Raw genomic sequence first — 25,821 nt, 5'->3', positions numbered from 1 at the left:
TATTTTTCTGCACTGGACCCAAGTGACCCCCCCAAAAAACGTTTTGCTAGCAGCACTGCCATCTGCTATTTCTGGTGGGGCAGTTTGTCACTTGCCCTTATTGTAATGTAAATGGAAAGAAGTTTTTAATGTAGGTTATCCTCAAAATCAAGGTACTGAATGGACCCCCTGGACTACGCCGCTGGTCAATAAGACATGGTGTCTCTAAGCTTCCATATTGTGATCAAGGTCAGAACATTGGTCAGCGCATCCGCGCAACATACTTCACTCAAACGCTGAACTTTGACGGCTGTTTTACATGCAGGTCATGAGCCGTTTGCAGAGTGAGCAGAAATATGACTCTCTCATTTGTTTGGGACTTGCCCGCCCTTTTGCGCATGACCCAACCCAATCGTTTCCAAGGAGGGGCGGTGCTTGTTCAGTCACTCGACCGTGCCATTTTAAGAACATGTTGTAAAAATGCTGTGGAATATAATTTTGTAACGAAATATGGAAAGTATTACAACAAAAAACAAATAAAAAAGTACAACATTTAGCAAATAAGGGAGAAATATTGCTGTAAAAAATACAAATATTGGAAAACTTTTGGAAGTAATATATAAAAATATTTGAGAAAAATACAGTCTTCAGTTAATAAAACTATAGAAACAATATAATAAATACAAGAAGCAAAACCAAATATTAGAAAAAATTGTAAAATTTTAATCATTCTAAATTATCCATCCGTCCATCAGTCATCTGCACTCACCCTCACAGCTTTGGGCAAATTTGGAATTCTAAATTATATTAAATAAAAAAACATGTTTGAAGTACAAAATTGGAAAAGATACAAATCAGGCATAAACCAAAACAGAGTTTTAAAATGAAATGCAAAAAAAAAGTAATATTGCAATAAAAACCATTGGAGCAAAAATAAATAAATAACATGACAGAAATCCCAAAATGTCAGCTTAAAAGAAATTGAAATATTTCACAAAAATATTACTACCCAAAATAAATATTTTTAGAGTGCGGTGTAAAACCGCCTTGTTACATTTCAGCTGACCTTGGCATTGATTCCTCCAGATCCTTTTGGTGTGATACCTGATGAATTATAAATGACAGCAGCATCAAATCAGCATTAACCTTGTGTGACTCAAGTGTGTGTGTGTGTGTGTGTGTGGTGGGGGGGTGCATGCCTGATGTTCGCCGTTCAGTGATCCATTGCCTCCACAAGGACACGTTTGTTCTCAACAATGGACGCTTTTCTAAATTATTCATCTGCTTACATTTAAGGCAAAGTCAGAACAAGGGTCCATCCCGATAACTGCAGAAAATGCAAAAACCAATAAAATAGAAAATAAGTGCAAAATATTTGATGAAATAACAAAATATAATGACAAAAATACTTCAGCTTCAACATATAACAAAATATAAACAAAACATAATACTAAATATATACATGCAAATTAAAAATGCTACATGGAAAAATAAAAAAATACTTTTTCCTCAGAAGATGATACAAAAGAGGAAATATTTGAAAACAAATCAAATCTGGGTAAAGCACACAAAACCAACATTTATAATACACAAATAATAAAGCAAAACTCTCAAAATATATTAGTTATAACAGACACTTCAACTGTGAGATGACCATATTAGCCAAATGATGAGTGGGAGACTCCACAACATACATGTTTAATGGAAGGCACTCTTTACAGAATTAACATGTCATTCACGCATTCATTTTTTAAACTGAGCCGCTGAAGTGGGTTAACTCCATTTTGGTCACTTTAAGCCCCGAAAGAAACAGTTGTATCTTTCCGATGAAACCTGGACCAAGTCAAAGTTTACTTTCAATATTGACACATGGGGCGGCAATGAATTTTTGCACTCAGCACCAATCCTGTAGGATCAGTGTACTATTTACACTCGCCCTCCAAAATTGAGTTAGCACCACTCCGCTTCTCAGTAGCTCGACTGTTCTCAATAAGAACAAGTGCTTCTTCCTAAAATAAAGTGCTGAGTAACCAAGTCACAAAAGGATCTTATTGGCTACCATTGGAATTATTGCTGTTTTGCTAGGGTCAAACAGAGTTCCCCTACGCGTGGCATTATTATTGCATTTACTACGTTTATTGCAAGATTACATTCTCAGCCATTGCTATAAAAATTGGACTTCCAAATGTCACATTGTTATAATTGAAATGCGCCATGCGCATCTAACGGTCTCACATGATTACCACTAGACCAGCCATCCTTATAATTAGCTACATTCATTATGTCAAACTTTAGTGTGAGCCTCATTTCTGTATGGCATGCAGTATAAATGATACATTATTACATTTCGAGTGTGCAGCTTCTCCTAATACATCATAAAGCTTACAGTTGTGATAGTAAGTATTCTTCCCTGTACGTATTAAAGCCTCACTAGTGCATTATGCAATTAACATTCAGTGCAAGCTTTTCATTGTACTTTAAAGGATTTGCGTTGCATAAATATGCTCAGTTGGCAAGAAAATATCAAACGTGTGTTTTTTTTGGCATGCAAGTTCTTTGAGCATTTGATTTCATATTTTGCAGCTCATTTACAACATGCAAGCTATCAATTGGATTTCATGTAACTACAATTAAAGACAGCTCACACTGTGTGGACACTTCCCAGCGTCCTTGAGAGTCTTGTACTATAGATTGAAGTAAGTATGGTCAAGTAGAATCTCACGTGGAAGTAATGATTTTTTTTGGTTATTGTTGCAATGGAAGAGAGGAGGGGCTTGGCGGAGAGGTTGCCACAAGGACAGGTTGCAAAGACACTGGAAACTTCATCAGATACTCTGATACGGAACATTATGCCAATACAAACATAATACCTTTGCAAATACTTCAAATGCCCACCGTCATCAGACTCGGATCCTCTAAATGTTCAACAGTCCATGCACAGTATATCTAAACATGCCCTTGTTGTGTATTACAATTGTCCTGAGACAGAATGTAACATAAGTGATTCCTAAAAGTCATTTAAGACACTTTTGCTATTGTGCACCATTAAAATACTTCTTGCTTGTTTCATACTTCATTGCCCCCCCCCCCCCCATGTCAAATTGACTGAAGTTGTCTCAACTGATGGGCAAGTTGATCACTAAAACCTTTTTAGCCATTGAGAAGAATTTGAAGAGTGAGCTACATCATCAAATGAATTGCTCTGATTCATTAATACTCACAGAACCTAATACGTCTACAGAAAACGACAGCTGTAGGTTATTTTCAAATGTACATTTTTGGGCATGATTATTGACATTGTATTTTTTTTAGTCCAATCCTACATGAATAGCCTGCAGAACCAGATTCAAATGGATGGATGGAAATTGTACTTCTTAAAAGGGTTTTTCTTTGTCCAAAATAAGATAACTTGAGTAAAGGATATAAATACCCGTCTGTCTTCATGCTACAGAAGTACAAAAATCATGGAAGAAAATGTTGTTCTACGAGTGGAAGCCATTCTTCTCAAGATTCCAGGTGCTTTTGTCCAGCGTCGCCGTGCTGCCGTATTTTTCAGCCATGGAGTTCTTCTGGGCCTCGGTGGCGTCGTCAATCATCTGCTTCTCCTCCTGCTCCGCTTTGCGATGGTAGAAGTAGTTGAAGTTAGACACAATGACAGGAACGGGCAGTGCGATGGTCAGCACCCCGGCAATGGCACACAGGGTGCCCACCATCTTGCCGCCAATGGTGATGGGGCACATGTCTCCGTAGCCCACCGTGGTCATGGTAACGACCGCCCACCAGAATCCGTCCGGGATGCTGACAAACTGCGTATTTTGCTCGTCGACTTCAGCGAAAAAGATGGCGCTGGAGAAGAGGATGACACCGATAAAGAGGAAGAAGATAAGCAAGCCCAGCTCTCGCATGCTGGCCTTGAGGGTCTGCCCGAGGATCTGAAGGCCCTTGGAGTGGCGGGACAGTTTGAAGATGCGAGTCACTCTCACCAAGCGGATAATCCTCAGGATGGCGAGGGACAAGTTCTGACCGGAGCTGGCGTCATCGTCGGAGGTGGTCGCCAGCTCTGTGCCCAACGTGATGAAGTACGGAAGGATGGACACGATGTCGATGATGTTCATGATGTTGTAGAAGAAAGAGCGCTTACTGGGACACGCGGCAAAACGAACGCCGGCCTCGAAGCAGAACCAGATGATGCAAATGGTCTCGACAATAAAAAAAGGGTCTGTGAAGTAGGCTATCAAGTCTATGGAGGCAGGTTGAGGACTTGAACTTTTCGTGCTCTTGTTAAACGCATGATCTGCTGCATGGAGAGTGTAAGCGCTATCCTTCCTGAATGCGGGGAGAGTCTCCAGACAAAAGATGAAGATGGAGATTGTAATGACAAAAACTGAGACAAAAGCAATGGCTTTGGCTGCACTGGAGCTCTCAGGGTACTCAAAGAGGAGCCAGAACTGTCTTTTGAGCTCGTTAGTCGGCAACAAGACCTCGGGCTTGTTGATGAAGCCTTCGGCTTCACGGAACTGCTCCATGGCTTCGTGGCCCAGTTGATAGAAAACGATCTCACTGGCAAAGACATCTAATGGGACATTGGCCGGTCTGCGAACCCGCCCACCAGACTGGTAGAAGTACAGGATGCTGTCGAAGGCCGGGCGGTTACGGTCAAAGAAATACTCGTTCTTCATGGCATCAAAGTGACGTATTCGTTTGGCGGGGTCGCCCAGTAAAGTCTCCGGGAACCGGTTGAGTGTGCTCAGCTGGGTCTCGAAGATCAGGCCCGAAACGTTGATGACCACCCTCTGGTCTCGGTCCTCCCCGCCCGTCTTCTCAAATAAGTCCTCGTTGTCATAGCAGTCCCTCGGGATCCTGCTGAAGACGCCGTCGGAACCCGACTCGCCGTTCACCAGAAGCTTTATATTTGACATCAGGCTGCAGCTACTGGAGGTGGCCTTGGATGGCGTGGAAGAGGACGCGCCCTCACGACGGCCCCAGCGAGGGGATGGACGCGGGGAAGAGCGACGGGGAGATCGCTCGGGATCCGCCGCCTCCGACGTGGGCGACGTCGGGTAGCCGGAGTCGCTCGGGTCGCCCAAGTTGATGCCCACATCGTCCACATTTTCAAAGTTAACCAGAGGAACCTAGATAGCAATACAGTAGTAGATGGATACTTAATTTGAGTGAAACAAAGTGCGTGTGTATGTTTAGGCTAGTACAGTTTGCCCAATCAGAAGATTTGTTTGTGTGGATAATTCAACTTCTGAATATAGCCATGCATGGTAATGATTTTATGATACGCTCGATTTTCAGTGCTTTGCCGCCATTTTGTGAGATCATCTAGGCAGCTACGGTTGTAGTTGTTTTGTGGTTTTCCTTGTTTGTGCTTGGCCCCAGTTTCTAAATAATATTTGTGCAAACCTCCATGGCTGTTGGTTTTCTCGGGTGTCAGGACTGCAGAAGGGGGTCCAGCGCGGACCTCAGCTCTGCTGGCTGGCATGGAGGTAGCTTTAGTCCTCGGTAACCTGAACGGACATAAGAGCAAAACGCAACCCAGCTGTGTTAAATGCTTTTTTGTCCGTTTTTGTTTGCATCAGCACACAACTCGCCATCTGATACCCCCCCCCCCCCCCCCGTTCCAACTTGAGATCATGACGGAAGTGAAACCTCGGCAGGTTTGCCCGGGAAACTGCTTACACCGAATCTATGTGTGCGTACGTGAGTGTGTGTGCTGATCCGGTAGTTAATTAGGTACAACTTTGCGTGGAATCCAATGACATCCCGTACAAAATGTAGCCTTAAAAATATTTCCATGGTTTTGATTCATCTTCTTAACCAACTTTATTTCTTCTTTGCTTTTAATATACAAGACATTTTTATCATTTAACTTTTCAGTGATTTTTGGGAGGCCATTTGAAACATTTTTTGTCTTTTCTTGACTAATACAAATTTATTTCTTTATTATTTGACTTTTTTTGCGCATCAAGTCCACACATAAATCACATCTATTACTACTTCATTCAGGATGTTGAATAACAAAACAACAACTAAAAATATATAGCCAAATTGAATAAATCAACTCTATTGTTCTTATTCCCACGACTCCTCTATAGGACTTTAAGGCTGCATGCGTTCTGCATTGACCCTGAGTGTTCTCTATCTTAGCTCTTTTTTTTTTTTTTTTGCATTGCAGCGCAACACCAAATATTCAGCAGCGTGAATTAAAACCTTAGATAATATGGATTCTGCAATGTCAGCAAAAAAAATAACTTTGCATCTTCCAGTGATCTAACATTGAACAATGACAGCATCACCTTGAGCAACAAACAAACAAATCACAACAATCTTATCAGCTCTCACCTACCAACCCGTCCCGGCCCGGCAGGAATGCCCTCCACTTCTTCCTCTTCTTCTTCTATCCTCCTGCCTCAGCCGCACTCCCTCTCAAGAGCGTCTCTATCAAAGCTCCCATTGGGTAATTGAACACCTGATAGGAAATGAGAGCTGCCACATGCGCACAGATACAAAACAATGCACAGCCACACATACTCACACTGGAGCAAGGTTTTAAATTCTAAAGGAGGGATGATGGAATGAGGGCTGGATGGGTTTGAGGCGGGGGGGGGGGTCACCTGGCTTCCCACTCCCCTCCTCCCATCAGCTTTGTGATAGGAGATTTAGCGTCTGACGTGGTGTGAAGGAATGCTCCCCCCCCTCCCCACATTTTCTTTTGTCCTTCCCGCAGAGTAAGCATGCACACACACTAGGATGGTCCAATCCAACGTCACCTTGGGGCAATAGACTGCATTGTGCCCCCCCTCCCCAAAACCAATACAGAACAATACCTGACAGATCAGTCCAATCGTCTCACGCTAGGTAAAAGCACTTCAAAGATGGATTGCTTCTCTTTTATTTGTTCATATGAGTGAGAAACAACCTCAAGTGAGAGCAGTAAATAAGTGCCACTTCTTTTTAGGGGAAACAACTCCTATTATTATATCCTTATTGACCTTGCTGAAAGTGTGAGGTAGTATAGATTGGAGCAAGGAGTCTGTCAATAAATGTTTGAGCCAAATTCATTATTGGACTCCAAGGTGATTCTTTCTACATGTTTAGGGAAGTAAAAAAACTTGTTATATTTGAAAGTTCAGAGTAGAACTAAAAACATTGAAGGCTCAAAGTAAAAATAATGTGACAATTAATTCAGAATCAATTTAAAATAAATGCATAGTGTGCACCTCGTTCTCTCTCACACTCCCTGGCTCTGTGGCTCTCTTTCTCTCCCTCTCTCCCTCGCTCTGCCTCCTACAGATCAAAATTGGAGCTGATCGTTGATTTACTTCAACGCTATATTCGAATGAAAGATCTGATCTCATTTCATTCATTTTTGCACGTTACTCAAAACTGCCAAGAGTGACGTTAAGACCATTCAATTAGGAACAGATTGAATTAGCAGCTTTCAGGTATTAAGGTCATGAATAAAAGATTTAATCCCAGCAATCAATTGTCCTTGAAAATGTCCCTTCCAAAGTTCCTGGTTGAGGGTGGCCAATTTGGCAGCAGAAGGCCAGACTCTAATGTTACCCACTTTTAAAGCACAACGTGCCGTGGTCGCCCCTCTTTCTGTCACACTGCGGCGAAGAGCGGTGCGCGTCAAGGTCGACTCCCCCAAAAACTAGTCTTTCCACTGGAGCGTTTTCGATCCATCATATTAGGCCGTTGTCTCCAGGGTAGGAATTTCATTATGTTCACGCATGAGTGTAAAATGTTTGTAGGATGGTTGTCACGTGCATGCAAGATGATTAGAGGTCAGCCGTGTGCATAAAATCACTTGGATTGCAATACCTTGGATATTTCACTTCATGATTTTGATATTTGTTTGTGCAGTTTGCTGTGTATCGTGACTTACGCGCATCTATCGTATTCACCCTGGTTGTTAGTAATCCACTTGATTCCATTCATGATTCGAAGGCTGATTTCAGGACTGGCAAAACGATATACAAATTGTAAGAGTGTTTGTGGTCTGCCTGATTGGACTCCTTTCCTTCCTCCGTCCATCCCCTTGCTTCACATACTATGAGATCACATAAAAGGAGTCAATGACAAAGAAATCAAACAATGACATAAACGGTGACATAGCTTGTGACTTATCTTAGCTCTGGAGCTACATAATATGGATGTAGTGTTTTGCAAACTTTAACAACGATTGGGAGGGAAAGGATAACTGGGAGGAATTTTTTCTGGGACGTAAGACAACAAAACAAATGATACATTATCATCACATATATTCTGTAACAAGTGTATAGTGATACGGTCAATATATAATTTAGACATTGTCTTTTTTCCCCCATTATACTGTGACAACATATTTTCCACGTTCCGTGACCACCAAAGTCACATGGGGTCAAAATTTGCCATTGATCTTAACAGTATCACGACACAGGTCAGAGCAGTGACATGGAGGTCACTCACAACAACGTTACAGATGAACGAGGTGGCGACTCAGAGCAGAGCGGGCATAAATCGATGGCGAGTGATTTGTGTGTAAAAGTGAGCGAGGCGGTGGTAAAGGGCGAAAAGATGAGCATCCTGCGGGAGCGCTGACAGAGATGTCCCCTTCCTCTGCCTGTCCTTCATCCATCAAACTCTCCCTGCTGCTAACGTTCTAACCTTACCTGGTAACACTCCACCTTGACTAAGCAATTCTCTCATCGGCATGTCAAGTAAAACTCGTACTGACATTAGATACGTATTATAGTAGCACACAGTTGTCAACTGATGCACAATTTCTCTTTTTCTTCCAAGTATGTACATGTAGTTTTTCTATTAGTGGGGACAAAGAGTGTATTATTTTGGGCGAAACATTTCATTGGAATTTTTCTCGAAGAAATATCAATTAAATTCATGATTTATGTATTTATTTATGATTACTTTATTTATTTATTAGATTTTTTTTATTACATTTTTTAAAATCAAGCTTCCTGGCAAAATTCAACTTGAGAATTCTGGTGAGCTGTGTTTGGCTGTCAACTGTGACAAATTGGCCTCCCCCTGAGATGGTAAAAAAAGTATTTAATTCATATTTCACAACATTAGCAATGCAACATGAACCAGAATACCATCTTTCCAACTAACATTGAACCTATTATTATAAAGAATGCTTTGGGGTTTGACTTGACCTTGTAACAGACAAATTGTAATATCCAATCTGACACTACTCAGCACTAAATGACACTGTCGCTCTGTGATTGGACGCTCATTGATTTGTCTTCCATATGTCCCGGTTCAAGCTCTTGTCTTTTGATTAGTGACTGCTGGGAAGCTTCCACACGTCAGTCAAACGTATACTATGAAGTTTCCTATGTGTGTGTGTGTGTGTGCTTAATCTGTTTAGTTCTAGCACAACTGGACTACATTCCCACCCCAATTGCTCAAGATAATCTTTTAGAGACGTCCAACAATCAGCGTTTGTTGATTTGGATTTCCACCACTGAGGAAAAAAAAGCTCGAATTTGGTATGTGTACTCATATTGAATACATTTTTTCAACACTGCTTTTGTAAGACATTCCACACACACTATTAGAGCAATCAGCAGCAACGTTATTGGAGTTAACAAAAACAAATAAAAAAATCAAAAAAAAATCTTTGTAACACAAATAAAAACAACGCAGTTCATGTGTGGCTTCTCTCACATTCTTCTGTTAAACATCAGGATGTGGGCAAATAAAAACCCAATTTATTGCAGATTATTTTGGAAACAAGGTATTTTGCACACTTGACTCCTCGGTTGCAATCAGTCACATTGTAAAGCTCTACGAGAATGAAAAGAACTGCACTTTTCAACAAGGACAGCTTCATTGAAAAGTAATTACTACATTTGGGCTCCCTCCACCAGGCCATCCAGCTTTTGCACAATGCCTGCAGACTAATAATAGCTGTGTTATTGTTATTATTAACACTTCAGAGCCTGTCATTTAACGCCCATGTGAGGGTCTTATCTGAGGAGAGCAGCTTTAAAGCCCACACAATGCACACCATGCTAATCGCCGACGCTAATACACACACACACACACACACACACACACACACACACACACACACACACACACACACACATACGCCTGGAAAACATCTCAAATGAGCAAACTCATGAGGTAAATAAATAACTTGCCCTAAAAATCAAAAGTGTACACACCCCTGTTTAAATGGCAGTTTTTGGTGCTGTAAAATGTGGCAACTAAAATATCGGTTCAATTCTGTATCTATTTATGTAAATGTATTGCTACTAAATGTTCCATGATAAACATTGTATCAGTTATTATTATTTAATTCGTCTAGGCGGGTGTGCTGACTTTGGCACTCGAGAGGGATTTGTACCCAGAACCAAACAGTAAAGCAGAAGTGCCCCCTTTAAAATATGACCATAAAATAGGAACAAGCAGTCAAATTATAAATAAGGGAAATAAAAATCAAATGGGATCCCACCCCCCTTCGGAACCAAACTGCTCTAGAGCATGAAAGTCACTCTGATGAGAGCTATAAAAAGCAGTTGAAAATGTAACCTTAACCAAAGGTGACCTCTTCAGGAGTGCATGCGTTTTTTTCATCAATATCAAACTTTACACCTGAGATTTTGGTATCGATCAATACCAAGTAAATACTGATGCCAGTTTGCCCATACGCATAACAAGTACTTTTAAGTTTGCGCAAAGGATCCTTCTCAACATACATATAATAGTTTCTCATAGGGAAAATAGTTCCGTTGAAACAAGATCTAACGATTGTACCTAAATAGTTTCAGTTTCGAATGAAATCTATTCAACATTATGTATAATTGAATAAATGTCACAGTTTTAACATTGAATTCAATGATTCTTTGGCATACCAGTAGAAGGAGCCCAAGTACTAGCAATGTACCAGATGGAGGATTGGCCTCGCAAAGGTATCTGGGGGACCGGCCGTTGAGCTCTTATGGAAACTCCAAGCTTGGATTTCAGATGCAGTCGTCTGAAGCGACCAAGATTGCGCTCTCCGTGTTAGTATGGGGTCACAAAACACGCTGAGCCGTTCATTATAATGGTTGTTTTTCACCCGGCCGTTTAGCGTCAAAGAGGATTTGGGATGGGATGCTTGGCTGACCTTAACTTGGCCCGTGGGTCAACCTCGGAGGGACAATGCGGCGTGTGAACTCTTGTTCCTGAGAAATGTGGAATGAGATTAGAGAAAATGCAGCTTGTTTTCATGGTAATCCTTTTAAGGCCATAAATTGTCATTGCACGGCTGCCCACTAGTTCTTTAATTCCAGGTTTAATTCCAGATGACGTTGATGAAAAAAAAAAAAGATAATTATGGATGTCAGAATATTCTATACATATATTAATATATAAAGCTTAACAAATAACATTTAAAAAATAATGGAAATTATTTAAATAAAATGATGTTACAGCCCTCAAACATTATGATTGTACTATATGTCTGTGTTTAGATTAAAAAGCTTTTTTTTTTAGTTATTAAACATGGTCTTGCAGCATAATGTCACATTTTTGTAATTTTCTAGCTACAAATCAGTATACGGTGGCCACAAATTAGCATCATATACTTTCCAATGTCAGCCCACACCCCAGTTTGTTGAGACAGAATGATGACGTTTTTTTCTAAAAATAGCTAAAACGGCAGGTAACGTTACGTCCAATTTCATTGGACGTGTATTTGAAGATATGTTCACATTCCATCTCCATCAACTCCTTTCAAGTCTCCTTTCCTTCTGTCTCCTCCTCCTCCGCTTTTTTTCTCTCCTTCTTGAAGCAAAAGGCCAAAAATAGCACAAGCTCTGCTCACTTTCAAGCTGCAGGGAGCGAGCACGTGCACCGTGCGCTTGCTTGATGCTGAAGACACCAGGAGCTATTTGTCCTGCATGCCTCCCCACGGCTACAAAGACAAAAACACACCCAGAATAGCAGCAAAGAAGGCCTTTCATTGATTTGGGATAAAATTAGCCTTCCAGGGGAAAAGCAACTATTTGAAGTCAGTATAACATGCAAAGAAAACACAAAACACTTGAGTTATTATCATGATTATTATTGGCTTGATTGTTATTGATGTGAGCGTTCTCAATCATGTCGGAAGGACATCAATGTTCTCCGATCCAGAGACGGTCCTTGTCTCGTAAAGTGCAAATCCTACTACTTGCCGAGTCCGTTGACAACTGGCAATTATTGTCTTTGCTCTTCTGTACATCAGTCTCGTCATTTCATAGAAAGAAAAGCCGTCATCGGCCATGGAAGCTTCCAGACCTCTTTGGATTTACACTGCAGGGAAAAGTGCCCGATTCCGATGGAATGTTTTTTTGGCGGGGTGGCCAACTGTAGCTATCGCTCTTTCCCTACATAGCAAAAACTTTGTTTGGATATACATATAAGCCTGCTTTTGTCAAAACATCCCAGATACATCGACATTTTTATCGCCTGTTTCCAATACTGAGTCTTGATCGGAATCGTGCCACCAAAACATATCGGAATTGTCTCACTTGAGCCGTGCGGTGTAAATCCAGCCTTATAAATACAAGGGGGAAGGACTGTACAATATTGTGTGAAATTCACAATCATTCTCTCTGGAGCACACACATGCATACATATTGCATATTGGTCACCTTGTTTCACTTGAATGTGTGGACGTGTGTGCGCACGCGAGTGTTTTCATGCAGGTCAAACAATCATCTGAAAAGTTTTCACTGAGCTATCCCACAAAAAACTATTGCAATTGTATAGGGGGGATTTGTTTTGTTTCCGATGCAGCTGTGTGTGTGTGTGTGTGTGTGTGTGTGTGTGTGTGTGTGTGTGTGTGTTGGTGTCGATCACACTGGTTAAAACTGTAACCATCGAATCATTTCGTACCAAAAGCAATGCATAGATTTTCGCACCCTTCCTCCTTATTTTCCTACAGAATGAACTTTCAACACTGTCAATGATCAATAAAATATGCAAGAAATTGATGTTGACTCTACTCAGCTGGCTGTGTTTTCAACACAAAAGTCAATGTTGTGCATTCTTGCTACGGCGGGTTTGGACAAAAATATTTACAGTGAAATGTGTCGGCATGCATAGGCAAATATGGTTTTTGTTGTGCCATTTCAAAAATATCCTACTGCAATGCACCTTTCTCCAGTTCTCATGACAATTTAGGAGATTACACAAAATGGGACTGAAACTAGTAGAAAAGTCACTTTTTTTTCTTTTAAATGGTTTGGATATTAAAAACAAAACCAAGGCATTTGTGCTTCACCTGTTCATTCCGTCTAATATAAAAAATGTTTGTTTAAAAAATGAATACTAAAAGGAAAACCAGTTTTGTCATTTTGAAATTCTGTGCAGAAATGAATAGCCAAAAGTGATCCAGTTGTAGTTACTCAATTCAGTGGACTTTTCCGTATGTTTGAGGGGCCGCGTGAGAGCAGCGGACGTGGGCAGGCGGACAAACGAGCGGGCGGGCGGCGCAGCGGTGGCGTGACACGTGTTGTTACTCTTGCATCAAGTCGGAAGCCTAAAAATAGACACGACGTGGAGGCTTCATTGAAAACGCTGCATGCTACAAGCAGACAAATGTCGCCCCCCCCCCACCCCCACCACCACACACACACACACACACACTAGTCAACATCCAGAAGCCAAATGTCAAACCTGGGACTCAGGAGGACCAAGGTATGCTACACTGCTGGTGATTATCACCATCAGCATGGACGGACGGATGGACGGATAGGTGGGACTGCCTGGCTGCTTTGACCAAATTGTCATACAAGAAACCGTAGCGACATTTTAGACGTTATTTTGCGTATCTTTCTCATTTGCACTGCTACGTCAAGTAACACTTGACCATGTTTTTTGCTAGCTCTGCTTCTAGTAGTTTCTGGGAATCACAAAAATGCATGGGCTGATGTTGCAGATATGCAATTTTCTTACACTATTTCGGAATAAATGTTTTTATGTGCACTGATCGGATTATCAATCGACAGGAAGCGCCCCAGAATAAAATCTCGATCGGAATCGTCTTATTCGGGTAGAATATTCCAATCCGGGTTTTAATCGGAATAATGATGTAGCCAATGGCAGCTATTCTTATCTGGATGCCATCCGAAATCAAAACCCTCAATCTTTCAAGACAAGCCCAGCGTTCTTGCTAATTAATCGCCAAGTGAAACCTCTGTGGAATTAACTCGTTTTAAATATATCACCCCGGGGTATGATGGGAAACGGTGTGTGTGTGTGTGTGTCTTTGGCACTCACTATTAAACTTTAGCTTAATTATGGCAATAATCTGCATCACAAGTCTCTGGTGAAGTGTACTGCATATGCATTCTGTCTATACACGTATATTTATGTTTATATTTAGAAATACATTTTTTTTGTCTCTGCAGTCAGTGAAGGCAAAAGTCATGCTTCTAGGGATGAAGTGGATGTCATGCAAGACTGAGAAAGACTTTTTTTTTTTACATCCATTCTTCTTAAAAGTTGCTATGGTAACGACGGCATCCTACGTAGTTCAGTAACGTCCGCAATGTGCTTTTCACGGCAACTTTGCAAAGGCGTCGAGGTCAGGGTTTTGTGGTTGGGTGTGTTTCCTCACAGAAAAAAAAAAAAAAAGCCGGGCATATACTGTGACATTTGAGAAAAATGTTACAGAGTTCATTTTAAGTGCTGTACAACGTGACTTAGTGTAACCTTTTGAACACTTTAGGGCCACCATACTTTTGGATTGCACATTATGGAAACAAAATAACTTTCTGCTGCGATGACAGGGACTTGTAAAAGGCAGACGAAACCGTCAAGGCATTTTTAACACACACAATCAACAAAAGCAACACAGGTACATTAAAGCCTGTTCTTGGTTCTTTTTAGCCACGTCTAACGGACTCCCCTAGCCCAAGACATGAGTTGCCAATAGCACCGGGATGACTAAAAATCTCCTGATTAAAAATCTTGCTGTTTTGGAATCAGGTGAATTAATTGGCAATGTATGCCCAGCTTGACTGAGGACCCTACTGAACGGAAGCGAGGACCCACTGAACTGACTACCAGCTACTATTGTGAATCTACTAAGTTGTTTATGTAAAAAAAAAAAAAAAAGAAAGAAAAACACCCCAACAAAACCCGAGAAGAAACATTCAAGTTGCTCTGCGCTATAAGACCAGTTGAGCTGAATGGAGAGCAAAGCAGAGTTTGCATCGTAGTAACATGTTGCGTAAGAGCAGCGAGGCGTCAAGGCCATTCACAGTCACTCATCAGATACTGACTACTAAGGTGTCCCACCACAAGCGTACGTGGTGGTGATGGCGGTCATTCATCATTGCCAAATCCATCAGTGAGAAACAAATCTGGAAACCAATCCCATTAAATTCCCATATTTTTTTTCTATTTATGCTGACGTCTAAATATTTTGTGTCTAAGCAAAGCAGTGCACGTTGGGCGGTGAGGGATCAGGTGACTTCAGTGTGGTCTTAACTTTTCAGAAGCTATTTTCTTCTCATTTTTTGGTTGGCATTGATGTGACATTTGAGTGTTTCTTCCTTCTAAAAATCTCCATGCAAATGCAAAAAAATAAAAAAATCTGTCTCGGTTTGATCGCATTAAAGGCGGGAATGAAGCGTGGCGTGAAAAGCATCTCATTCCTGAATTCTATTGCCGTTGTATTCTGTTTGTTCATCTCTACACGTCTGTAAGCATCTTGGTGATGTTGACGTAGTTTGTGTTGGCTAGCGTGCAGTTGGCCGTCTTGAGGTTCTCCTGGCGGAAGTCCTCGTTGCTGTTGTTGACCGCTTCCTGGATTTCCATGTAGTCCGACTTGCTGATGGTGGATCCGCTGCGACTCTTCTTCAGGTCCTCGCCCGACTCGCTCTTGGGTACGTTGACCTGGAGGTACTGCGCCTGCTCCTCTCCTTCCGTCTCCCGGTGGTAGAAGTAGTTGAAGTTGGACACGATGACGGGTACCGGCAAAGCGATGGTCAGCACGCCGGCGATGGCACACAAGGAGCCCACGATCTTGCCCCCGATGGTGGTGGGCACCATGTCGCCGTAGCCCACCGTGGTCATGGAGACCACAGCCCACCAGAAGGCGTCCGGGATGCTTTCAAATTGGGACTGCCGCTCGTCGGCCTCTGCAAAGTACACCGCGCTAGAGAAGAGAATGACGCCGATGAAGAGGAAGAAGATGAGCAGTCCCAGCTCCCTCATGCTGGCTTTGAGGGTCTGGCCCAGGATCTGAAGCCCCTTGGAGTGGCGTGAGAGCTTGAAAATTCGGAACACTCGCACCAGTCGGATCACCCTGAGGATGGCCAAAGACATAGCCTGCTGTCCGGCTTGGCCGTCATCCGGACTGTCTGCCAGCTCCGTGCCCAGCGTGATGAAATATGGGATGATGGCCACGATGTCAATGATGTTCATCAGGTTGCCAAAGAAGCCCGCTTTGCTGGGGCAGGCAAAGAAGCGCACCAGAAACTCAAAGGAGAACCAGATGATGCACAGCGTTTCCAGGATGAAGAAGGGGTCGGTGAAATAGGTAGACGTGTACCTGATGACCGTGGTGTTGGTATCGGGGGAATAGATCACAGCGTGGGACTTGTGCATGTCGTCCTCGTCGTTGCGGAAGACGGGGAGGGTCTCCAGGCAGAAACTGACGATGGAGATCAGGATGACCATGACGGAGATGATGGCGATAATCCGAGCTGGACCCGAGCTCTCCGGGTACTCAAAGAGCAGCCACACTTGTCTCTGAAACTCGTTGTCAGGGAGCGGGCGCTCCTCCTCCTTGATGAAGCCTTCGTCCTCGCGGAATATCTCAATGGCTTCGTCGCCCAGCTCGTAGAAGCGGATCTCCTCGGAGAAGATGTCCAGCGTGACGTTCACCGGCCTTCTCAACCGCCCGCCTGACTGGTAGTAGTAGAGGATGGCGTCAAAGCTGGGTCTGTTCCGGTCGAAAAAGTACTCGTTGCGCAGCGGGTCGAAGTAGCGCATCCTCTTTTTGGGGTCGCCGAGCAGCGTCTCGGGGAACTGCGACAGGGTCTTGAGCTGGGTCTCGAAACGTAGCCCGGAGATGTTGATCACCACCCGCTCGCAGCACTCGTGATCCGCCTCTGGGTCATAGTCCAGCGGGTGGCCCGGGTGTGCCGCCGCCTCGTCGGACGGGTCGCCCGTGGCGACCGTCATGGTGGCGGGAAGAGGCGGCTGGGAGAGGACTGCGCCTTTCAGGAGGGACTGCGCTTGTGCGTCGTTAGGGTGCGGAGAATGGTCCAGGCGTCTCTCAGGGCGGGACTGCGTGTGGCACAAGTAGGTCAGGTAAACTTGAGACAATCAACATTCGATACTTCCTCAACGCGCACCTTTATAAAAGAATCACCTCCAAAGTTCCCCGAGTGCAATTAATACGACAGCGGGCGGTGCGCCTTGCATGTCAATTGCTTCAATGCAGACAGTCGCTGCATTGAAGCGCCTCGTAAACTAGGACGCCCCATCTGCTGCATTGGACGATTTCAAACTAAAACCACCAGCTCCTGCTTTTTGTCCCCCCCCCCCACCCCTCCCGTCTTCTTCTCACGATGAAGCCATGCATGAACATCACAATGCGGCCAGCACCAGGAGCCTCGCATGCAGCATCCTGCTGACAACATCACTGCAGTCAAACACGCACACACACACACACACACACACACACACACACACACACACACACACACACACACGCACGGAAAAGGTACCGGCTGCTTCTAATTCAGGTTGCGCTAAAGAGCAAAGAAATGACTTTTTTTTAAAGGGGACGATTTCAACCACCCTGCAGAGCTGTGTTTGAAATATTCAAAAACACACGTGAATAATTGAAGAGCAGAAAGAAACAGCAGCCGAGGCAAGAAGAAAAATGTATTCTCTTCACTCCATGTGTGACGAGCGGGAGGACGGGCACTATTATTTTTAAAGAGTGGCTGGCGTTTAAGTGAAAAATACACGGCAAAATAATGTCAAAATTCATGCATGATACATACCTGCAGACATGGTAGTGGACTCTCCTGCGGATGCTACTGTTTGTTAGCTCTCCTGTCGTGGAATAAAACAGGCTTATCATCAGATAATCGTCATTATAGTGCACCTCTACTGCAGGAGAGCTGGTGATAACCTCATGTTGACTGCTTCTGCTCCTGCTGCTGCTGCTTCTGCTGCCGCCGCTGCTGTTGCTGTTGCTGCATCCTTGCCGTGTGCACTGGCCGAAGGCGACGGTGCGCGGGCGGGTGTGTCCTCGCATCCCCCTCCTCCTCCTCTTCCTCCTCCTCCTCCTCCTTCCTCAACGACTCTTGATGATGGCTGATGATGGGTTAAGAAATTTAATCGATGGACTGGGGGAAGAAGTAATCGGAGGACCAAAAAAACCCCACAAAAATCTGCACAAATGCTGAGCAAAAGGTTCAATTACAACCAAGAGGAAGAGTAAGATAAGAAATATAATATATATATATTATATATATATATATCCCCAGGTATATAGTGTGTAGTGTAGATGTATATATGTTCCTCTCTATCCGTGTAATTGGAGCTTCCCTGGCAACATTGTATCCATTAATAATAGATCAAAACGTGACAAAAATAGAGCTGAAGCTATTTTAAGCAGTCAGAGCGCCATGGGTCAACAACACAATACGCTCAACATTTCGAGAAATGGCGACGGTAGCGTCGTTTCCGAACATGACTTCAAGAGAAAGGCCAAATGTCAGCGGGATATTGCTGCCACATATGAGAAGGGGCATATGGGGTGGGTGTTGTGTTGACGGTTGATTTGTGAGTCTTTGCCAAGGTTAGTGCTGGCAAACTCCCATCAAGGCTGCGACACACGCTGATTCCTCTCACTGTCTCTATAATGGCTTTTCCAGGTTACCCGGCAGCCATTATTTATGAGCCAAGGGTGCGTCGGCGCCGGCGCTGGCTTCTGGCCGCGCCCAGCTCACTTTACGTTAGCCTGCCGTCTTTAATTAAACGTGAAGCCTCTCGCACCGCTCTTCTTCATGCTTTGCTGACGACTTCTGTCCTGAAACATGGCAAGGTTGGTGATATAGTCATGGCAAAATAGGGCCCACGTAAGGCCCACTCCATTCTTTCATCTGGACCACAGTCTGAATTTTTATGAATGATTAAATGGCCCTTGTTGGAATTTGTGCTTCGTTTCAAGGTTTGGCTTAGTTCACTTTGTAAACATGGAATCATGCAGGCTGGGAACTCTGATTGATTGATGAATGAATTAATTTAGCTGAAACTTTTTATCTACAGAGGAAAGAGGATAAAGTTTAAAATGTTGAGTCGTTTGATGTTGTGCTTCTCGACACACAGGCAACCTCGTGCGCATAATCCTTATCTGGGAATTCTTCTCATACTAAAAGCGTCTTATCCTCATCCAGCGTGTTGTTCTCCCACCTCCGCTGTACGCATCTTACATCCCTCAACGGCAATACGTTTCACATCCTCTCCAGAGTGTTTTTGGTTGAGGCTTTTTTTTCGGGACATATGAAAAGATGGAGAGAAAGGTGAGGGTAGGGGAGAGGCCAATGGATTATACTCGTACTAGTACTTTCGCTCCATAACATTTCCCCAAACAACAATGTCAGGTTTTGTATATCTCTCAATATATTATTTTCCCTTAAAATTGCATGAAATTTTTTGTTCATGAAATACACATTCCATATCATAAATAAAATTCTTCAAATAATCACATGGGCAGAAAAATTCAAAGTGAAAAGATGTAGCTTATTGTATACATTGTAAAGAATTCAGTGGTCAGTACCATGGACAGCGCATCTCCTCCCATTGCAGGCAGGCAGGCAGCATTACAATGACTGGCCACACCTGCGGCCATTTCCACACCTGCTCCCAGCTGGTTTTCTGCTCTATATAACCCCGGCACACCCAACTCTTGGCTTTCACAATGTTGTCCCATCTTGTCTGATGCCCCAAACTGACCCACGATGCCGACTTCGCCCGTTGTTTACCTGTTGCTCGACCCCTGTATGACTTCTGCCCGGCCTGACCCTTTACCCCTTGTAGGACCATGGGTTTTGCCTACGCCGTACCTGTTTTGTTCTCTACCTAGGTACGACCTTCTGCCAAGATCCCGCGTCGCCCTTGCCAACTTTGCTGACGCATCCGCTCCAGCGCCAGTGATCCACTCCCCCCCCCCCCCCCCCCCCCCTTTCCCTCCATTCCAATAAATGACAGAACTGTGACGCATTTGGCTGTCCTGTCTGTCAGTGACAGTTTCAAGTAACATTCGGGAATAGCTGTTATTTAATGAGAGATTTGGCTACACGCTGCAATCAATCATAATTGATTCCCTACAACAACAAAAAAGTCATTATGATGCACTGATTGCAAAAACAGGAAGCGAAAGATGGAGAACATTTGAATTCATGTTCGGAGCCTGTGCAGTGCTGAACAGCATGAAAGGACAAAACATGATTCTTCAGAAAATGCATTTTGAAATGAGCATGACTCAGGAGGCCAGTGACTCAGTGTCACTTGAAGAAGGGATCCCCTTATGTTCCCTGAGTCAATGTGTGTGCGCACTCTGAAATTCAAGTCAAGGTGTTTCCTTTGGGAACACTGAGTTCTATTCCAGCAAGATCATATTTGAAATAAGACTCCCATCCATGTGACAACAAGGAAGGATTCAATATGACGCTGGTATTGAAGAGCCATGATTTAGCATTTGAAACAAAGCATCAGGAAGAGGAAGTGCTGCAGTGTGTGCTGCATGCAGCAGAGATGTCCTCTACATTGTGGGATGTGAAGGATTTACAGCCACTGAGTCACTGTGATGATGCAGTGCCTGACTTTTTGGTTGGAGAGAAATACTCTTTACACTGCTAGCTTAACTTGTGAGACTCAAAATGATCAGGACCTAAATTATCAGTCACCACTGAAATGAACCCAACCCTTGGGTGCCTTCTGGTGTGCACACCTTGGACACCAGAGGGCGCTATAACGTAGACATACAGACACATGAAGAAGTGGGAGATTGTTTTTTGCAGGGGTAAAGAATATCACACTTTGGACCTTACAAACTTGCAGTTTGACATCTGTGGATTTACCTTGCAGATTTTTTTTCAATATTCAAAAATAAATTATTTTTTACTGCTTACATGTTAGCAATTTGACCCTGAGGGAACAATTGAATGGATGGATGACAACGGGTGGCTCAATCTTCCAAATTTATATCCCACAAAAACAATTGTGTTTGGATCAGAAGCCTGCATGGACATTATTATTTGAAAAAGAAAACGTTTTTTTGACTGGGCCTGCACTTGAAAACTGTCCACCCACCAACCAACATGCCGTAAAGGTCGCACCTGGCGGCACGATGCACTTTCACTCTGATCAAATATACCCAGGCACCCAGGGCCACACTTGAACTTCACTAGAAGCTCATTCGTAACAAACCCAAGGAAGTAAATTTGGAGCAATTATTCACAGCTCTTAGCGTTTTGTCTTTCCTCGTCCGCTCGTGATATTTCCTGAACATGCCCTAAAACGGTAACTCAGGAAGCGGGCTTGATCCCATTCACAAGTCCGTTCATCTGCTCTGTGGTGTGTGCGTAATTGCACACTCCGGGGGCCATTCAGAAAGTTCAGTGGTCTTTACGGAGACGTGGGCTCCGGGCCTCCACTCAGACAAAAGCAAGTCCTGCTTGAGAGCCTGGCCAAACATACGACACTTACATGGCTCAAGTAACGGAAAAAAGGCAAAATGTGAGGATCCAAACTACAACCACACGGCATTGCATTTTCTCCCCATGATGTGGATTTTATATTTGAAAAGGACATCTTATCTGCTCACCTCTCCACTCAGCAGAGGCACGTCTCACATGAGTAAGTGTCCCAAAAATGGCCACTGTTCTTTGGAGGAGAAGATGATGAAATGCTGTACAATGAAGGGCACATGAAGGGAACAAAATGTTTGTACTGACTCCACCAAAAGTGCTGCACCTGCCCAGACAGAACATGTTTTATGTAGCCAAAGATGACCAGTCGGCAAAAAGAGAGCAATCGTGTGTGCGTGTGTGTGTGTGTGTGTGTGTGTGTGTGTGTGTGTGTGTGTGTGTGTGTGTGTGTGTGCTTACGAGATGTAAAAGTCAGCACTTTCTTGAAATACTGTCAGCAATTTCTTTAAATACTGTTAACCTGCTTTCAAATGGCCTCAGAGCAGATTTGATGCATATGTTTTTCTCCTGTGACTTGATCAGCCATGCTCGATGAAGATCCAGAGCCCTTTTCAAGCAACAGCCTAAGTCTGGCCACTGGTGTTTTTGTGTCTTTCATTTTCAGTATGGACGCGGAAGGGTGAAAGATACGTTGGCTAATTTAAAGAGGATATTAACATTCTATACGCCACTTGTGCTATTATATCGGGGGTTTTTTCTCTCTTTTTAAGGCCGCAATAGGTACTGGTCAATCAAATAAAAGATGAATTGTAATACCTCAGATGACCCGCTAGATGTAAGTGTTGAGTTGAGAAAAGAAAACGATTGTTTGTTTTTCACCTAGACACACATCTCTGGATGGTATGTTTGGCACACCTTTAACGACGATAATAAATAAATAAATACATAAATAAATAAACAAATAAATAAATAAATAAATAAATAAATAAATAAATAAATAAAAAACCAAGACTAGGGAAATGGCATCGTTGTTCCAAACTCCCCGAGTTTGGGGACAAACTCCAAATGTTGATTAAAACTTTCTTAACATCCTAAACCGGAAAGTGAAGAGATATGTAGAGCACGTAGTGTTTTCTGGGCTCGCTGAGATGCAAAGGAAGGGAAGTCCTCATGACACAATGCCGGGGGAAACATCAGAGGATGTTGCCCGGGGAACCGGCGTTGTCATGGAGACTGCAGCAGGAAGAGCTAGGCGAGATTTGTGGGGAAGGATTTCCTCTTGGCCGTGCACCTAACCCAAAATTCACCTCTACATTGTTGTTATTGACAAAACAATGAATGAAACCTAACAATTTCCGTTTTATTTACAATCGACTACAGATAGGCAACTGTGAATTGAAATCATTAGAAAAAGGACTCAAATTAAAATCACCACATTGCATGAATGCATACCTGATTGATCATCTCCACAAGTTAAAATCTATGAACAATTCTACACACTTGACAATACAATATTTCAAGCTTGACTCATTGAGTTAGACGCCATTCAATATATAAAGCTGGGTGGGACACATAAACTGATAATCGAGACAAATTGGAGCTTTTGTCAACCTTGCAATCAGTTGGATGTCTCTAAAAATGATCCTGAGTGATTATCCTGTGGTGCGGCTTTTCCTCCGTCATCTACTAACAACTGTTTAAATTGGATTGAATTTCAATATTTATGTGTGGGTTCTCTAATTAAAACCCACGATGTTAAAAATACTTTGCTTAATATGATTGAGCCTTTATAAACGTAACCATTTTTTTCGTTCATGTCCAACCATTGACGTTTAATTTCACACCAAATCTTGCAATAGCCATCGAACGCCGCTAGATGACCGTATCGTTCTGCAAAATGCCCCCTTGCTTCATCTCCATTGTCAGGTTGTCAACGTGAGCGGAGCCTTATTATGATGATGATGATGATTATTGTTTTGTATTCTTTTTACTATTTCAGGACACGCAGCAGATTTGATTAGTGGTGTGCCATCAGATTTTCTAATATAAATTGGGTGCCCTAATGGCTGGGAAACATGTTAGACTCTGAGGGTGTGTCTAATCAAATGCCCTGTGAATATACATATTATTCACTCAGAAAACACATCAATGACACACACACCACTTGATATGTAGGCACCATGAAGGAAATATATAAGTATACATTAAACAAGCCACTCATTAGATGCATTTTCTCCCAAAAATAAATACTATAAAATGTAGCTTAGGGCGAACAATACTATTCTTTAAACAAACTGCTCACGCTTTTGAGTGTAATTTAGTGGTGAATCTTTATGCTGGTAGAGAGTTTGAACTTTGGAATGCACTTGTTGAACGCTTGAGCATTTTTATAGGCTGCTTTTTGCACAACTGTCGGTTTTCTAATAAGAATGCATTCACAACTTTGCAGGTTAAAGTAAGTACGCCTGGAAAGGCTGCCGTGCATTTTAGGTTCCTTTCCAAATTTCACCCACTTTTTAGAAGGAACGATAGTTCAGCATTGAATAAATACATAACAAAGTGACATTTGCTGTCCATCGATATGAGCAAGAAAAACACAATTCCCCCCAAAAAGTCACCGTTTTTCCACTTCAGACGTCGGTAAACATCTTGGTGATATTCACGCACTTGTGGCTGTTGAAATGAGGCTGTGTTGCGCCCTCGTCCACGCCGACGTAGTCTCCCTTTCCCAGGGTGGCGGAAGAGGCGCACGACCCCCGCGGCTGGAGGACGTCTGCGCCGGGCAGGAGCTCGCAGCTGGCAGTCTGGGCGCACGGTGGCGGCGGCTCGTCGGCGTCCGTCTCGCGGTGGTAAAAGTAGTTGAAGTTGGACACGATGACGGGCACGGGTAACGCGATGGTCAGCACGCCGGCGATGGCGCACAGTGAGCCCACAATCTTGCCACCGATGGTCACCGGATGCATGTCGCCGTAGCCAACCGTGGTCATGGTGACCACCGCCCACCAGAAGGCGTCCGGAATGCTACTGAAGCTCGACGTGGGGTCGTCCGCCTCGGCGAAGTAAACGGCGCTGGAGAAGAGGATGACTCCGATGAAGAGGAAGAAGATGAGCAAGCCCAGCTCTCTCATGCTGGCCTTGAGGGTCTGCCCCAGGATCTGGAGCCCCTTGGAATGCCTCGAGAGTTTGAAAATTCGGAAGACCCTTACCAGGCGGATGACGCGGAGGATGGCGAGGGACATGGCCTGCTGCCCCCCGTTGCTTTCCGTTTCGGCCAGCTCGGTGCCCAGCGTGATAAAGTAAGGGATGATGGCCACCACGTCGATGACGTTCATGATGTTCCTAGAGAAGGAAGTCTTGCTGGGGCACGAGAAGAACCGCACGAGGAGTTCGAAGGAGAACCAGATGATGCACAGGGTCTCGATGACGAAAAAGGGATCGGTGAAGGGACTCGGTGCGTCGCCGCTCGTGCTGGAGTTGCGGGTGAGCTGCGCGGATAGGTCGCGCTCGTCACGGAACTCCGGCAGAGTTTCCATGCAGAAAATGACGATGGAGATTAGGATGACGAGAACGGACACGATAGCGATGCCCCGCGCCGGACCGGAGCTCTCCGGGTGCTCGAACAGCAGCCATATCTGCTTCTGAAAGTCGTTCTTGGGCAGGACGCGCTCCTCCTCCCCGATGAAGCCTTCATCCTCGCGGAACTTCTCCATGGCGTCCTCGCCGAGCTGGTAGAAGCGAATTTCCTCGGAGAAGATGTCGATAGGCACGTTGACGGGTCTCCGTATGCGCCCGCCAGACTGGTAGTAATAGAGGATGGCGTCGAAGCTGGGTCTGTTTCGGTCGAAGAAGTACTCATTCCGGAGTGGGTCGAAGTAGCGCATCCTTTTGCGGGGGTCGCCCAGCAGCGTATCCGGAAACTGGTTGAAAGTTTTCAGCTGGGTCTCGAAGCGCAAACCGGAGATGTTGATGACGACGCGCTCGCAGCAGCCCAGCTCGTACTGGCCAAAGTGCTGGAGGTTTTGCCTCGGATCCGGCATGTTCTCCACAGTCATGTCGTTGTTGTCATGAGCGAGCCGCTGCAGGCGCCCGGCGGAGGACGCGGGCGACGGGATCACACCCGAGTCCCGGCCGTCCATGCAGGTGACCCGCGGGGAGGAAGAAGGGAGAAGGG

General features: G+C 43.9%; 3 protein-coding genes across 4 annotated transcripts; all 3 read right to left on the bottom strand.

Moving 5' to 3' along the window:
• Nucleotides 1-3,029: 3,029 nt before the first annotated feature.
• LOC147048721 (potassium voltage-gated channel subfamily A member 10-like) lies at nucleotides 3,030-7,918 on the bottom strand. Of its 2 annotated transcripts, none has more exons than XM_085924736.1 (4): nucleotides 7,877-7,918; nucleotides 6,328-6,454; nucleotides 5,389-5,492; nucleotides 3,030-5,111 (listed from the first exon to the last, which is right to left on the bottom strand). In XM_085924736.1, exons 3-4 carry the CDS (start codon nucleotides 5,392-5,394, stop codon nucleotides 3,462-3,464), a joined length of 1,656 nt encoding a protein of 551 aa, XP_085780862.1. In that variant the 5' UTR covers nucleotides 5,395-5,492; nucleotides 6,328-6,454; nucleotides 7,877-7,918; the 3' UTR covers nucleotides 3,030-3,461. The 2 variants fall into 2 exon arrangements, with proteins under 2 accessions (XP_085780862.1, XP_085780863.1); XM_085924737.1 differs by having other exon boundaries at nucleotides 6,332-6,454.
• Nucleotides 7,919-15,666: 7,748 nt separating this feature from the next.
• Nucleotides 15,667-17,163, bottom strand: LOC147048720 (potassium voltage-gated channel subfamily A member 2). Its single transcript, XM_085923800.1, has one exon. The coding sequence runs from the start codon at nucleotides 17,161-17,163 to the stop codon at nucleotides 15,667-15,669; it is 1,497 nt and encodes a 498-aa protein (XP_085779926.1).
• Nucleotides 17,164-24,280: 7,117 nt separating this feature from the next.
• Nucleotides 24,281-25,786, bottom strand: LOC147048719 (potassium voltage-gated channel subfamily A member 3-like). The gene has a single exon (XM_085923807.1). The coding sequence runs from the start codon at nucleotides 25,784-25,786 to the stop codon at nucleotides 24,281-24,283; it is 1,506 nt and encodes a 501-aa protein (XP_085779933.1).
• Between the last annotated feature and the right edge of the window lie 35 nt (nucleotides 25,787-25,821).

Source organism: Syngnathus leptorhynchus, chromosome 11, assembly GCF_054491065.1.
Source record: "Syngnathus leptorhynchus isolate UIUO chromosome 11, UIUO_Slep, whole genome shotgun sequence".
NCBI classification, from domain to species: Eukaryota; Metazoa; Chordata; class Actinopteri; order Syngnathiformes; family Syngnathidae; genus Syngnathus; species Syngnathus leptorhynchus.
The sequence above is the reverse complement of the archived record's forward strand: the minus strand, read 5'-3'. Positions and strand labels throughout refer to the sequence as shown.

Excerpts from the sequence above, each read along its gene's own strand:
- LOC147048720 (XM_085923800.1), bottom strand. The coding sequence starts at position 17,163 with ATGACGGTCGCCACGGGCGACCCGTCCGACGAGGCGGCGGCACACCCG.
- LOC147048719 (XM_085923807.1), bottom strand. The coding sequence starts at position 25,786 with ATGGACGGCCGGGACTCGGGTGTGATCCCGTCGCCCGCGTCCTCCGCC.